This window comes from Bufo gargarizans, chromosome 4, assembly GCF_014858855.1.
Source record: "Bufo gargarizans isolate SCDJY-AF-19 chromosome 4, ASM1485885v1, whole genome shotgun sequence".
Classification (NCBI taxonomy): domain Eukaryota; kingdom Metazoa; phylum Chordata; class Amphibia; order Anura; family Bufonidae; genus Bufo; species Bufo gargarizans.
The window spans coordinates 532,340,843-532,357,594 of NC_058083.1; the positions used below are offsets into that span (position 1 = coordinate 532,340,843).

Genomic DNA, 16,752 nt, shown 5'->3' on the forward strand with positions numbered 1-16,752 from the left:
AGTTAGGAACTTCACTGTATTAGCCAGGGCCCAGACGGGCAGGTGTTTATTTTGGTTTATGTTTTGTGGTGCTGGACCTTCAGCTTACCCAGTGAATTATAACTGGGTCTGCCTGTATTGCCGGAGTGTGATAAATAAAGCAACATTTGGACTTTAACCCTGTGGTCTGCAAGAGAATCTGTCATCGCCGCCCTACCTGAGAGTGTAACCCCTTACAATACATTAATTACAAATGAAAATAGAAAATGGGAAAATAAAGAACTTCTAGTTTTAAGTTGACTAGCAAGCGCAGTTCTCCCCAAGAAATGAAGAAGATAAGAGAAGTTTCTAAGTTGGCGCGCCTGTGTGCACTTCTCCAGAACATAGTGCTCTGGAAGAAATTCAGTCTCTAAGTTGACGCCCACGCTCAGACCTCTCCGAACATTGAGAGAGGGAGTGGGAGGTACGTAGTGACGTGGCTAAGAGGAGGTAATTTAGGATTTTTGAACCCCGGACCCAAACCCGAACTTTTCAGTAAAAGTTCGGGTTTGGCGAGTTAATGGCGCTTTTTGAAAGGCTGCAGAGCAGCCAATCAACAAGCGTTTAACTTGTGTGCCCTTAGAAGCCATCACAGCTATGCCTACTAATGGCATGGCTGTGATTGGCCAGTGCAGCATGTGACCCAGCTTCTATATAAGCTGGAGTCACCTAGCGCCGCACATCACTCTACTGTTACAAGTGTAGGGAGAGGATACTGCTGCTGTGAGGGAGAAAATAGGAAAGAATCTTTTAGCAGAAGTTAACTCAGCGATCTACCTAGAATTTGATTTGTGGGTGCAGTGCACAATCTTTTTACCCTGCTCTGAGCCCAGTGACACAGAAAAATAACTTTTATCTGTCTGTTAGTTAGGTGGACGTCGGCGGCCCTTTTATGCAAGTTCAGTGCACCAGCACAGCATATGTGCTTTTGTGTCAAATAGAAGCTTGAAATACTGCAATTATATTCTGGGTTTAAAATAAATCACCCATTTTTGGCAAGACCCTACATCTTGTGCCTTTGCAGCATTTGTCATTGTAAAATACAAGCTTGTAATACTGCAATCATTTTCTGGCTTTTTAAAAAAACACCCTTTTTGCTCAAAATACTAAATTGTACAGCCCTTGCTGCATCTGTCAGTGTGAAATACAAGCATTAGATACTACTGTCATATTCTGTTATTAAAAAAACACCCATTTTGGGAAGAATACAAAATCTGCAGCCTTTGCTGCATCTGTCAGTGTGAAATACAAGCGTTAGATACTGCTGTTATCTTCTGTTATTAAAAAAACACCAATTTTGGGCAAGATCCTAAATTTGCGGAGAATGAGGAGAGCGTTGAATAAGGGACGTGGCCCCGGTCATGGAGCTGTTGGTGGAGCTCCTGTTGCAAGGAGAGGACGTGGTCGATCTGTGCCAGCTACACGCAAAAGTGAAACACCTTCCTCAGGTGCGAGTAGGCGACAGAACCTTCAGCAGTATTTGGTTGGGCCTAATGCTGCTCTACGAATGGTGAGGCCAGAACAAGTACAGGCGATAGTAGATTGGGTTGCTGACAGTGCCTCCAGTTCCTTCACATTGTCTCCCAACCAGTCTCCTGCTAAAAGATCAGAGTTGGCACCTGCAGTCAATGTCCATCAGTCTTTCACCTCACCCCTTGCAAATCAGCCAAGCAGTCTGAGCCCTAAGTCATGCAGCAGTCTCTTCTGCTTTTTGATGACTCTGCTAGCAGGGTTTCCCAGGGCCATCCACATAGCCCTGCCCCAGAAGTGGAAGAGATTGAGTGCACCGATGCCCAACCACTTATCTTTCAAGATGAGTACATGGGAGGACCACCGCAGCACGTCTCGGATGATGACTAATCACAGGTGCCAACTGCTGTGGCTTTCTGCAGTGTTCAGACTGACAAGAAGGGCAGGGGTGAAGACGGAGTGGAAGATGATGTGGAGGACGATGAGGTCCTCGACTCCACATGGAATCAAGGTCATGCAAGTGACCTGTGTAATTCAGAGGAAGAGGCGGTGGTCGCACAGAGCCACCAACACAGCAGAAGAGGGAGCAGGGTGCAAAAGCAGAGCGACCGTCCCCTAGACAGTACGCCTGCTACTGCCCAATGCAGCAAGGGACCGAGCACAGCAAAGCCAGCTCCAAGGAGTTCCCTGGCGTGGCAGTTCTTCAGACAATGTGCTGACTACAAGACACGAGTGGTTTGCACGCTGTGCAATCAGAGCCTGAAGCGAGGCACAAACGTTCTCAACCTGAGCACAACCTGCATGACCAGGCATCTAAGTGCAAAGCACGAGCTGCAGTGGAGTAGACACCTCAAAAACAAAGACAGGTCTCTGGCTCCTCCTGCTTCCTCTTCTGCTGCAGTCTCTGCCTCTTCATCCACCTCTGGAGTGACAGTGGCACCTGCCACGCCGCAAACAGAGGATCTGCCAGCAACACCACCACCTGGGTCACCAAGCATCTCCACAATGTCCCACGAAAGCATTCAGCTCTCCATCTCCCAAACACTCGAGTGGAAGAGGAAGTTTCCCCCTACCCACCCGCGATCCCTGTCCCTGAATGCCAGCATTTCAAAATTACTGGCCTTTGAAATGCTGTAATTCCGTCTGGTGGAGACGGAGAGTTTTAAAAGCCTTATGGTGGTGCCTGTCCCACAGTACGTCGTGCACAGCCGCCACTACTTTCCGGGCGAGCCATCCCTTCCTTGCACAACCAAGTGAGGGACAAAATCAGGTGTGCACTGCGCAACGCCATCTGTGGCAAGGTCCACCTAACTACGGATACATGGACCAGTAAGCACGGTCAGGGACACTATATATCCCTAACAGCATACTGGGTAAATGCAGTGTCGGCTGGGCCTCAGGTGGATAGCAGTTTGGCGCATGTCTTTCCACCACCAAGGGTTGCAGGACACTTCAGTTTGCCTCCTCCTACTTCGCTTCCTCATCCTCTACCGCCTCCTCACCCGGTCAGCATAACACCTTCCTGGGTCCCTGCACCCACAAACACTAGGTACACATTTGTCCAGCCAGGGCACAGTTCTGGAGGATGAGGAGGAAGAGATGGAGGAGGAGGAACCGTGTTCACAGCAGGGTGGCACCCAAACCAGCTTATGGCCATCACTGGTGCATGGCTGGGGGGATACAGAGGACAGCTTGTCGTTGCCTCTGGGCAGCCTGGCACACATGAGCGATTATATGCTGCAGTGTCTCCACAACGACCGCCGAGTTGCCCACATTTTAATTTGTGCTGATTACTGGGTGGCCACGCTGCTGGATCCCCATTACAAGGACAACCAATGTGGACAAACTCACGTTCATTAAAATGAACCAGGCATGGATCCCACAGGACTTGTCTGTACCTTGTGCAGAATAGACATGAATACCGGCCTTACCCAGCGTTTGTTATACTACAGCGCAATAGCTCATTGTTGTATTTTTGATAATTCTCACTCTTTTGGGGTGTACCCTAATAAAAAAATAATAATAATTAAAACAAAAAAACAGTGTTGGCTACCTCGTCCTCCTCCACCGCTGCTTTCACCTACACCGCTACATCCACAACCTCCTACTCCATATGGACTACCACCTCCTAGGTCAAGATTATAATTTTTTTAATTTGTACGCATTTTATTTTATGTCATTTTACTTTGTCTGTTACATTTTCGGGTGACATTCACCAATTTTTGGATGTGATAAACCCCTGCTCTACCTAGTAGACAGGTTAATAAATTTCACAAATTTTTCTGTTACATTCTTGGGTGACATTTTACAATTTTTGCCGTGAATAAACCCCTGCTCTGCATAGGTGACAGGGACCTAAATTTTTAAAATTCATCTTTAATTGGCCCTTTCATTCGATCCTTCTGCTTTAATAACTTATCCCACATTTCCGCTCGATCACGTTGCAGCCATTGACCTCCCTTGGATGTGGTCTCCCTTTCTCACGCTCCCTCTCCGGCGTGGAACCCTGATTCGCCGCTAACCGTGATCAACATGATAGGCGCAGAAAAGAACATCGAAAGTTGATAGAGCAGATATCCAATTGGATCGTGGACATCACGGGGGCGTGCGACATGGTGGAGCAGTATGTGTGCACATGCCTACACGTACTGACTGATGGGTCTGCCCCCTTTGACTTCTGGGTCTCCAAATTGGGCACATGGCCTGAGCTTCCCCTTTACCCCTTGGAGGTGCTGGCCTGCCCTGCAGCCAGTGTATTGTCTGAACGTGTGTTTAGCACGGCTGGAGTTGGTTATCACAGGTTATGTTTCCCAATGTTTTGGGGTGTACCCTAATTTAAACAATTTTTTTTAAAAAAAATTTAGGCAAAAAGCAGTGTAGGCTACCTCCTCCTCTACCGCCGCTTCCACCTACACCACCACATCCACTGCCTCCTCAACCTCCTACTCCATATGGACCTCTTCCTCCAAGATCAAGATTATTATTTATTTATTTTTATGTATTTTATGTTATTTAAAGTCATTTCCCTATCCACATTTGTTTGCAGAGCACTTGCCCTGCTCTCAACCACATTTTGCTGCCTTTTGCAGCTTTCTAGCCCTTTCCATGACTTTTTTACAGCCATTTTAGTGCTCAAAAGTTTGGGTTCCTATTGACTTCAATGGGGTTCCGGTTCGGGGTCAAGTTCGGGTCCCGAACTCAAACTTTTTTGTGAAGTTAGGCCGAACCCGTCGAACCCGAACAACCAGGTGTCCGCTCAACTCTAGTGGTGATCTTTAGATATTCTAACCTATTAGAGCCGGTGACGAACACAATGACAGAGAGGTGGACACAAAAGAAGCAGTATGATAGGTTATTAAAGGTATGTCATTTGACACCGAACCTTTAAAGGATGGTCTCCCCCCCCCCCCCCCAACACACATACCTGCATGATCCCCTGAAGACGCTGGGTGTCCAGCAAAACATGTCGGGAGGCAGGATGTATATGTGTGTGTGTTTTTAGTATCAGTAGCAGTCAGATAGGGAGCTCCGTAAGAGGAGTAAAATTACAGCAAGTATAGCAATATAGCTAGGTAGGAACAGACTGTCAGCCGGAGCGCTTGAGGCTGAAGCTGCTACTGATTAACAGATTTGAGCACGCTGCTGTGAAGGAAGTTTGCTGATCAAGAGAGGGAGATTATCTGTTGCCACTGAGAGTATATAAATAAAAGTGAAGTTTTAAATAAAGAACGGCACATGAAAAAAGACGCAGACAGGTCCCAAGGACCAATTATTAGTGGCACTAAGATCATTAATGTCCCCAGTGGAGATCCCAATACACCTACATGACTAACTGAGCCACGAGGTCTCCTCTGGGTCCCAACACTTTCCCTCAATACTATTGGTTTATCCGGGGACAATGAGGGACAAAAATCAAAATAGAAACACATAAAATTACACATGTAAATAAGTAGATTACATTATAAAGCTAAAATCCAACACCAGAAATGTCCAAGCCAAAACTGACCAGCAGATCTCCATATTATTGTAGAAAGATTAATCCACATATGCTTCCTTTTTAGTGTAGTGAGGTTAAAGGGATAACAAATCAGAAGATCAGCAGATTATATCAGTTATATTCTCCGTACGTCCAGGTTATAATCTACAAATAAGAAAACATACAATAACATAGTAATGCAGTCTGCCTTTAAATTAATCAAACAGAGAAATGCCCATATCCTGTGTGCCAGATTAATCTACAAGGCGTCCCTGACCTACACGTCACTGACTGTGCACTCTTAACCTGCACTCACTTGTTTCCCTCAGGTTCCTTAGGTTCAGGACTCTCTTCTTTTGAAAGACAATGGTCCTTTCCATCAATGACCCACCAAGGATGGAGAAGGACAGAGACCACATGGCTGCAAGGATATTAGACCTCACCCTGGAGATCATCTCCTTGATAACTGGAGAGGTGAGAGTCTCACATGATATCTCTCTTATGTCTAGTGATGGGTTTTGCTCTGGTAGACAGGCTAGCGGACGCAGTATAGAGACAATCACAAAGCCTTTAATTTTAACAGTTCGGTGTTTATTCACACATAAGGAAACACAAGATGACCGTTCACAGTCTTGGTGTTTGTTCACACCATGCAATGGCCATAGAACAAAATCTTCACCTGGTTAGCAGTCTTTCCCCCAGCCATCCACAGCAGGCTTTAGGGGCCTGTTTTCCAGCAAGCAGCTTCCAAGCCTTTAGCACACCAATTCACAGATCCCAAACCAGAGTCTCCACAGCTTCTCTGTCAGATGGAGGATAAAACACACCCAGCTGAGACTGCTGGCTGGGTTTATATAGGCTAATAAAGACCCGGCCTGGAGTGTGGGGAGGAGCCACCCACCCAGCACTTTGGCTACTCCCAGTAAGAGCCGGCCCGGATTGGCTTTACAGCCATACTAACAAATAATAGTATCAATCAGCACTAGCTGCCACTGACACTTAAAACTACCCTCTCCTACCTCACCGAGGCCAGGAACCTCGGTGACGCATACCTTCCGTCAATGAGGGCCCCTTGCGCCTTCCTACACTAGTAATAAAACAGGGAAATGACTGGAAAGGTGAAGGATTCTTAGAATCTCTGTAGTGATCGGCGTCTCCCCATACACAGGATTACACAGTAGTGAAGAAGTCGTCTGGTGAGTGTGTGACACCCCGTGTGTCAGGAGGATGGAGCAGGACCCAGAGCCCCATCACCGAGCCTCCACCTCATTCCCTGATACATGAGCAGAAGATCCTAGAACTTACCACCAGGATCACTGAGCTGCTGAGCGGAGAGGTGAGCGCTGCTGGGAATGCTGGGACATTATACAATAACGCCAAGGGAGGGGTCTGGTAATGACTGTGTCCTTGTGTTGTCAGGTTCCTATAAGGTGTCAGGATGTCGCTGTCTATTTCTCCATGGAGGAGTGGGAGTATTTAGAAGAACAAAAGGATCTGTACAAGGACAGAGACCGCATGGCTGCGAGGATATTAGACCTCACCCTGGAGATCATCTTCTTGATAACTGGAGAGGTGAGAGTCTCACATGACATTACTCTTATCTCTAGTAATAAACCAGGGAAATGTCTGGAAAGGTGAAGGATTCTTAGAATCTCTGTAGTGATTGGCGTCTCCCCATACACAGGATTACACAGTAGTGAAGAAGTCGTCTGGTGAGTGTGTGACACCCCGAGTGTCAGGAGGACGGAGCAGGACCCAGAGCCCCATCACCGAGCCTCCACCTCATTCCCTGATACATGAGCAGAAGATTCTAGAACTTACCACCAGGATCACTGAGCTGCTGAGCGGAGAGGTGAGCGCTGCTGGGAATGCTGGGACATTATACAATAACGCCAAGGGAGGTGTCTGGTAATGACTGTGTCCTTGTGTTGTCAGGTTCCTATAAGGTGTCAGGATGTCACTGTCTATTTCTCCTTGGAGGAGTGGGAGTATTTAGAAGAACATAAGGATCTGTACAAGGACGTCATGATGGAGAATCACCAGTCCCTCACATCACCGGGTAAGAGGAGACCTTCCATGACTGTAGAGGGGAGAACAGTTCTGGGAGTCAGATTCCCCATCATCTGATCTTCACATACAGACAATGTATTCAGTGACTGTGTGTATTTTCTACAGATAGATCCAGTCAGAGAAATCCACCAGAGAGATGTCCCAGTCCTCTGTATTCCCAGGACTGTCCACAGGAAAAGCGAAATGTCCCACTGGATCATCAAGTAAGTGCAGCTGAGGTTTCTACCTATCCTCTACAGACTGATGTCAGGGGCATAACTAGAAATGGCAGGTTGGGATCTCCCCCAACCCCCACCAGTACACAGGTCGCCGTCTGTTGCCATCTCTCCACACACAAAATTTTTCTTCAAAACAGCCCCGGCTCAAACTCCTCCTAAGTGTATGAAAGGGTCTTCCTGCCACATAAGCCTGCACCTGCTTCAGAGTCACGTCACTTGAGAATGTCATGTGACCCCGTGACATCAGAGGATCCTTAAGATGCATGGGATTTATACAGTATATACAGTACACACACCCTGTCACTTACAGACATTCTGGGTTACTTTGGGGCCATCGCTCTTTGCTGCTTCCGCAGCTGATTTTCTTTGCTTCCTCATATGCCGGAACCCCAGCAGCAGTGGAGTATACTGTAGGCTCCATTGCATCTTGTTGTTGGCTACAAATGGTTCCTGGTGTCATAAAGATTGTATTAAATGTTCTCCTGTTTGAACATCCACTTGGCAGCTGAGATTCAATGTGGGTAAAAGTAAAGTCCTGCAGAGTAGATGTAAGTCATAGACTAAATGACAGCACAATGCCAGTCAGCTGCATCTACAGCAGATACTGTCCTGTATTAAAGGGAGTCTGTCACCAGACCTTATAGACCGCTTACATAGCGCTCTAGCATAGCAGTCTATGATTCTAATAGCAGTCTATGATTCTAATGGTACCTTTGATGTTTTCTTGTGAAGTTCCCCCAAGGCAAAAACTGACTTTTATTCATATGTAAATTAGGGCTCGCAAGTGCCCAGGGGTGGCGTTCACCTCGTTGGTTCCCAGGCTGTTCTGTCTCTTTTCGTCATATCCCCGCCCCAGCCTCTGACCGCCCCGCTCTTCCTTTGCGTCCTCCTTCTCTGCAGCGAGATCCCTCGCCTGCGCTCTCCATTGCTTGGCTGGGGCATGCGCAATACCTACTGCGATGCCGTGCCCACAATGGGCATCGCAGTGCACATGCCCCAGCAAAGCTATGGATAGTGCAGTCGTGGGATCTCGCTGCAAAGAAGGAGGACGCAAAGGAAGAGCGGGACGGGCAGAGGAAGAGGCTGAGGTGGGGATATGACAAAAAGAGGCAGAACAGCCTGGGCACCAACGAGGTGAACGCCGCCCCTGGGCACTTGCGAGCCCTAATTTACATATGAATAAAAGTCAGTTTTTGCCTTGGGGGAACTTCACAAGAAAACATCAAAGGTACCATTAGAATCATAGACTGCTATGCTAGAGCGCTATGTAAGCTGTCTATAAGGTCAAAATCTGGTGACAGACTCCTTTCTGCTTTTGCAAAACATTATTACCTTCTCATCTAGAATCAGGTCACCACAAAGGACGAGAGCAAGTGGACATAAGGTTCAGTTTCCAGAAGCAATGACAGGCTTTTTACCATACAATAATGTAAGAACTGGAGGTGATGAGCTCAGCGTCCTCTCCAGGATAGGATCAGGTCATTTCATGCAGAAAAATGTCACATTTCATGTGTGTAAGATACTTGTCTGAATGTTGATCCTGTCTGATCACCACGTGAGGAGATCCTTCTTCTTCAGGGCAGAAAGGTTCATGTCTTCTAGGGGTGTTTGATCTTCGCCTGGATATAAGATAAGCTAGCAGTGCAGTATAGTTTTCTGTTTTCTCATGTCTTTAATGTGGGATCTTTACTGCAGGAAAGTTCAGGTGGAACGACGAGTGAGCTCAAAAAACCCGGATCAGTGTCCGCGAATGGTAAGAACCTTTCATAAATCTCGTTTGACTGTAAATGTCTTTATTAATGGGAAATCTGATCGGAAGTTCAGAGAAACCTCCTCCTCCTGGATATAGTGCCCCAATATATTCATCATCTTCCTCGGCACCGGTACAATGTGACACAATATGGACAGAAACAATCACAAAAAGACTGGAGGGTAAATGCCGTTTCTGAGTAAAGGTCGCATGATACGATAGGCCTCAGTTATAAACCTGCAGTATATGGACCCATGGGGTGTTATTATTATTAGGTGTTATTTGCACTATATTTGTATTATTTTAATAGTACGTGCGTTTTGGGACGCGGTGATGCCCATGATGTTTTATTTTTTAATTGCTTACTTTTGTATTTTAAGGGAAGCGGGTGATTAGAATTTAAAATTTCTTTATATTTTTTCAAACTTTTTTCAAACTTTTTTTTAAATCACCCAAAGTAACTATAACAAGCAATCATTAAATTGCCACTTGTATTCCGTAATGGATATCTATGCATATACAAGATGCAATATATTGCAATGCAATGCTGCCTCCTGCAGGCCAGCATTGGAATATACTAGTACTTGAGCTGGAAGCCTTGTGAAGGCTCGGGCCTATTACTAGTATGGGACTCCTTCCTTGATCTCAGCCAGGGGACGGTGGCCCAGTCCGGGAAGCTCGCGGCTCCCAGTTTTCGCTCTCCCAGATGCTGTGGTCAAATGTGACAATGGCATCTGAGAGCGCCAAAACCGGGAGCCGATCGCTATCTAATCATTATCTGTGTATTATCTAACTCTGAACCGATGTCACCGATCAGTACCCTAGCCTATTTCATATAATAGAGCAGAATGCCATCACTTTCTAAAAGGGGTTATGCAGCAATATATATTATTGATCCTCAGAATCGGTCATTAATATCAGATTGGCGGGGGTCTGACACCCGGTGCCCCCGCTAATAAGCTGTTAGTAGAGGAGCGCTGCTTTTCTTCATTACACTGCCTGTCATGTTGAAAGTTTGGGCGGCGCAGTGTAATGACAGGTACTCTCTCCATTCACTTGCAGCTGCCTCCTCTTCAAACAGCTGATCAGTGGGGGTGCCGGCTGTCGTACCCCTGCCAATCTGATATTGATGCCCTGAGGATAGATCATCAATATATATTGCTGCACAACCCCTTTAATTTTCTCACGCACAGTCCTGGCTATATGGCTGGTGACAGTGCGCCTGCAGTACAACACCGCCAATGATATCAGACAGTAAGAGAAAATACTTTTTTTTTTTAAGTAATTGTATTTTACATACATAATGAAGTACTGATTGGTTCTGTCCCCTTTAAATATTATATCCCCTTTTTGTAATGATATTCCTTGTAATGTGGTGAGTCAGGGATCGTTAGATAACATGCACGTATCCCCCATTGTACTGAGAAGGCTGCATTCCTGAGTGATTATCTCTGCCCTGCGTGCCGCACATTGGACGTCCTTAGGAGGAGAGGCTGAAAGGGATAAACCTCGTGAACGACAGTTAATGGGAACTCCATTGAACATCATCCAGGTAGAATGTTGTAGATCTGTCTGTTTCTTATCACCATGGGGTGTCGGCCATGTGCGACTACATGGTGACAGGAGTTCCCCCATATTGTATAGTGTTGCAGGCCAGTGATTATTTACTCTTAGTACTCTGTATATGATTTGTCTGTTTTATATTTTTTATCAGATTTAGTAAATATATTTATTCACTTAGCCTGCATAAGCCTATTTATTCTCAAGTCTTTTGTATTTACGTTATAACAAAGACAAAACTTAAATTTCCCCTGCATGTTTTGCCATCCAACCGTCATGATCAGGGTTCAGGAGCGTAAAGGGTTTTCCAGGATTTTAGTATTGATGACCTATCCTCATGTTAGGTCATCAACATCATATCGGCGGGGGTCCGACATCTGGCACCCCGACCAATCAGTTGATTGAAGAGAAGGCCGCGCTTCGTGCAACTGCTGCCTTCCTTTCATTGTTTACCCGCTTGCTGTCGACATCGGAGCAATAAGCAGTGTAATTACAAGAAGCCATCCCATTCACTTTTATGAGACAGCTCCTTAGCTTCTTCCTATTCGAGTGTAGTGATGAGCAGCAGGGGAAATATTCGAATTTGCGATATTTCGCAAATATTTGGTAGAATATTCGGCATATTTTGGCAAATTCGAGAATTTGCGAATATGGTCTTGATTGCGAAAATCAGCAATGTAATATGCACGTAATACGCTCACAATACAGGCGTGGGTCACTATAGCTAAATTTTTCAAGCTGCTAGAAGTTTCCTGAGACTGGAGAAAATGGTTGGCACGGCAGAAATAGCTTTATATGCAGATAGAGTGCTCCAATATATTCGCGATTGCGAATTCGGCACTAATGATGCAAATATTTTGGCGCAATACGTGCAACTTCACATTTTAACAGGTCTGACTACATACAGTTGCAAGAAAAAGTATGTGAACCCTTTGGAATAATATGGATTTCTGCACAAATTGGTCATAAAATGTGATCTGATCTTCATCTAAGTCACAACAATAGACAATCACAGTCTGCTTAACCTTCTCCCGACTGCCTAACGCAGGGATGCGTCCGGCGGGCGGCCGGTTTATTCCTCATGGACGCATCGGCGCGTTCACAGCGACGCGCGGCTGAGAACTTAATCTACAGCCTGCCAGCACCGATAATTCGCTTGCAGGCTGTAGATGCGATTTTTTTTTTAACCCTAAAAAAGTATATTAGACGCTGTTTTGTTAACAGCGTCTAATATACAAACCGGATTCCCAAAAAGTTGGGACACTATGCAAATCGTGAATAAAAACTGAATGCAATGATGTGGAGGCGCCAACTTCTAATATTTTATTCAGAATAGAACATAAATCACGGAACAAAAGTTTAAACTGAGAAAATGTACCATTTTAAGGGAAAAATATGTTGAATCAGAATTTCATGGTGTCAACAAATCCCCAAAAAGTTGGGACAAGGCCATTTTCACCACTGTGTGGCATCTCCCCTTCTTCTTACAACACTCAACAGACGTCTGGGGACTGAGGAGACCAGTTTCTCAAGTTTAGAAATAGGAATGCTCTCCCATTCTTGTCTAATACAGGCCTCTAACTGTTCAATCGTCTTGGGCCTTCTTTGTTGCACCTTCCTCTTTATGATGCGCCAAATGTTCTCTATAGGTGAAAGATCTGGACTGCAGACTGGCCATTTCAGTACCCGGATCCTTCTCCTACGCAGCCATAATGTTGTGATTGATGCAGAATGTGGTCTGGCATTATCTTGTTGAAAAATGCAGGGTCTTCCCTGAAAGAGATGACGTCTGGATGGGAGCAGATGTTGTTCTAGAACCTGAATATATTTTTCTGCATTGATGGTGCCTTTCCAGACATGCAAGCTGCCCATGCCACACGCACTCATGCAACCCCATACCATCAGAGATGCAGGCTTCTGAACTGAGCGTTGATAACAACTTGGGTTGTCCTTGTCCTCTTTGGTCCGGATGACATGGCGTCCCAGATTTCCAAAAAGAACTTCGAATCGTGACTCGTCTGACCACAGAACAGTCTTCCATTTTGCCACACTCCATTTTAAATGATCCCTGGCCCAGTGAAAACGCCTTGTGGATCTTGCTTAGAAATGGCTTCTTCTTTGCACTGTAGAGTTTCAGCTGGCAACGGCGGATTGTGTTCACTGACAATGGTTTCTGGAAGTATTCCTGAGCCCATTCTGTGATTTCCTTTACAGTAGCATTCCTGTTTGTGGTGCAGTGTCGTTTAAGGGCCCAGAGATCACGGGCATCCAGTTGATGATGATAGATGCAAAGTCTTTGCAATTTTTCGCTGGTTAACACCTTTCTGATATTGCTCCACTATCTTTCTGTGCAACATTGTGGGAATTGGTGATCCTCTACCCATCTTGGCTTCTGAGAGACACTGCCACTCTGAGAAGCTCTTTTTATACCCAATCATGTTGCCAATTGACCTAATTAGTGTTAATTGGTCTTCCAGCTCTTCATATGCTCAAATTTACTTTTTCCAGCCTCTTATTGCTACTTGTCCCAACTTTTTTGGATTCCAAACTACTTCTTACGCTTTAGGGCCCCTAAAATGCAAGGGCAGTATAAATACCCCACATGTGACCCCATTTTGGAAAGAAGACACCCCAAGGTATTCCGTGAGGGGTATGGTGAGTTCATGTAAAATTAAATTTTTTGTCACAAGTTAGTGGAATATGAGACTTTGTAAGAAAAAAAAAAACATTTTCTGCTAACTTGTGACAAAAAATAATACCTTCCATGAACTCACTATGCCCATCAGCGAATACCTTAGGGTGTCTACTTTCCGAAATGGGGTCATTTGTGGGGTGTTTCTACTGTCTGGGCATTGTAGAACCTCAGGAAACAGGTGCTCAGAAAGTCAAAGTGCGTAAATTAATTTTTTTGCACCATAGTTTGTAAACGCTATAACTTTTACCCAAACCAATAAATATACACTTATTGCATTTTTTTTAATCAGACATGTAGAAAAATAAATTTTGAGAAAAATGTATATAGAAATGTAGTTTTATTTGAAAAATTTTACAACAGAAAGTGAAAATTTTCATTTTTTTGCAAATATTTCAGTCAATTTTGATCTAAAAAATTAAAAAATGTCAGCAGCAATGAAATACCACCAAATGAAATATCTATTAGTGAGAAGAAAAAGAGGTAAAGTTTATTTGGGTGGTAAGTTGTATGACCTAGCAATAAACCGTGAAAGTAGTGTAGTGCAGAATTGTAAAAAGTGGTCTGGTCATTAAGGGGGTTTAAGCTAGGGGAGCTGAGGTGGTTAAACTAATAACAAACAAATAATTAAATGTTACCATGTTTTTATTGAACACACCATGTAAACATTCACAGTGCAGGTGGAAAAAGTATGTGAACTAATGACATCTCCAAGAGCTAATTGGAGTGAGGAGTCAGCCAACTGGAGTCCAATCAATGAGATGAGATTAGAGGTGTTGGTTACAGCTGTCCTGCCCTATAAAAAAACACACACCAGTTCTGGGTTTGCTTTTCACAAGAAGCATTTCCTGATGTGAATGATGCCTCACAGAAAAGATCTCTCAGAAGACCTACGATTAAGAATTGTTGACTTGCATAAAGCTGGAAAGGGTTATAAAAGTATCTCCAAAAGCATTGCTGTTCATCAGTCCACGGTAAGACAAATTGTATATAAATGGAGAAAGTTCAGCACTGCTGCTACTCTCCCTAGGAGCGGCCGTCCTGTAAAGATGACTGCGAGAGCACAGCGCAGACTGCTCAATGAGGTGAAGAAGAATCCTAGAGTGTCAGCTAAAGACTTACAAAAGTCTCTGGCATATGCTAACATCCCTGTTAGCGAATCTACGATACGTAAAACACTAAACAAGAATGGATTTCATGAGAGGATACCACAGAGAAAGCCACTGCTGTCCAAAAAAATAAACATTGCTGCACGTTTACAGTTTGCACAAGAGCACCTGGATGTTCCACAACAGTACTGGCAAAATATTCTGTGGACAGATGAAACCAAAGTTGAGTTGTTTGGAAGAAACACAACACTATGTGTGGAGAAAAAGAGGCACAGCACACCAACATCAAAACCTTATCCCATAGTTTAGGGCTGCTTTGCTGCGTCAGGGCCTGGACGGATTGCTATCATCGAAGGAAAAATGAATTCCCAAGTTTATCAAGACATTTTTTAGGAGAACTTAAGGCCATCTGTCCATCAACTGAAGCTCAACAGAAGATGGGTGTTGCAACAGGACAACGACCCAAAGCATAGAAGTAAATACGCCTTCTGAAGTGGCCCAGTCAGAGTCCTGACCTCAACCCGATTGAGATGCTGTGGCATGACCTTAAGAAAGCGATTCACACCAGAAATCCCAAGAATATTGCTGAACTGAAGCAGTTCTGTAAAGAAGAATGTTCAAGAATTACTCCTGACCATTGTGCTCGTCTGATCTGCAAGTACAGGAAACGTTTGGTTGAAGTTATTGCTGCCAAAGAAGGTTCAACCAGTTATTAAATCCAAGGGTTCACATACTTTTTCCACCTGCACTGTGAATGTTTACATGGTGTGTTCAATAACAACATGGTAACATTTAATTCTTTGTGTGTTATTAGTTTAAGCAGACTGTGATTGTCTATTGTTGTGACTTAGATGAAGATCATATCACATTTTATGACCAATTTGTGCAGAAATCCATATCATTCCAAAAGGGTTCACATACTTTTTCTTGCAACTGTATTAGTGATTGGTGCACAAGTATTGTTGTGAACTTGTGACATCACAGCACTATGTCTGTAGCATGTATGTATGGACAGCAGCTACACTATATCTCTATCTAACCTACACTATCTCCCACTATCTGTAATATATATATATATATACATATATATCTTATATATATAAAAATGAATTTCTGTCTGTCTGTCTAGACGTTCTTTATGCGCGACCAAAATACTGGACCTATCTTTACCAAATTTGGCACACAGGTACATCAGGTGTCCAGGAAGGTTTTAGACCGTACCGTTCCTGAGATATTCCTAAAAAATGAGTTCCACCCCCAAATACAAGCCTGCAAGTTTTTCTCTTCAAATCCCAACTACCATAAACACAGTTTTACTCCAGGTTTCCATAACAACCCAGCCATATTTCTTTACTGCTTAAAGGGGCGGTCACTGTGAAAGTCACAGTTAAAGGGGCGGTCACAGTATAAGTCACCGTTAAAGGGGCGGTCACTGTTAAAGGGGCGGCGACTGTGAAAGTCACTGTTAAATTGGCAGTCACTGTTAAAGGGGCTGCCACTGTGAAAGTCACTGTTAAAGGGGTGGTTACTGTGAAAGTCACTGTTGAAGGGGTGGTCAATGTGAAAGTGACAGTTAAAGGGGCGGCCACTGTTTTATGGGCGGTCACTGTTAAAGGGGTGGTCAATGCTAAAGAGCGGTCACTGTTAAATGGGTGGGCACTGTGGAGGTCACTGTTAAAGGAGCAGACACTGTCAAAGAAGCGGGCACTGTGAAGGTCATTGTTAAAGGGAAGGGCACTGTGGAGGTCAATGTTAAAGGGGCAGGCACTGTGAAGGTCAGTGTTAAAGGGGTGGGTACTGTAGAGGTCACTGTTATGGGGGAAACTGTCTATCTTTTTACGACACACAGAAACATAAAATGAAATAGATGAAATATACCCGTATATATA

At 44.5% G+C, this 16,752-nt stretch overlaps 1 protein-coding gene across 1 annotated transcript in view; it reads left to right on the plus strand.

The window, feature by feature from the left end:
• LOC122935561 (zinc finger protein 84-like) overlaps positions 1-16,752 on the plus strand; it is a 110,452-nt gene that overhangs the window by 9,540 nt on the left and 84,160 nt on the right. The window contains exon 2 of the mRNA XM_044291328.1: positions 5,794-5,938. Coding sequence (XP_044147263.1) covers positions 5,831-5,938 — 108 coding nt within the window. The 5' untranslated portion in view covers positions 5,794-5,830. The remainder of the gene's footprint in view (positions 1-5,793; positions 5,939-16,752) is intronic.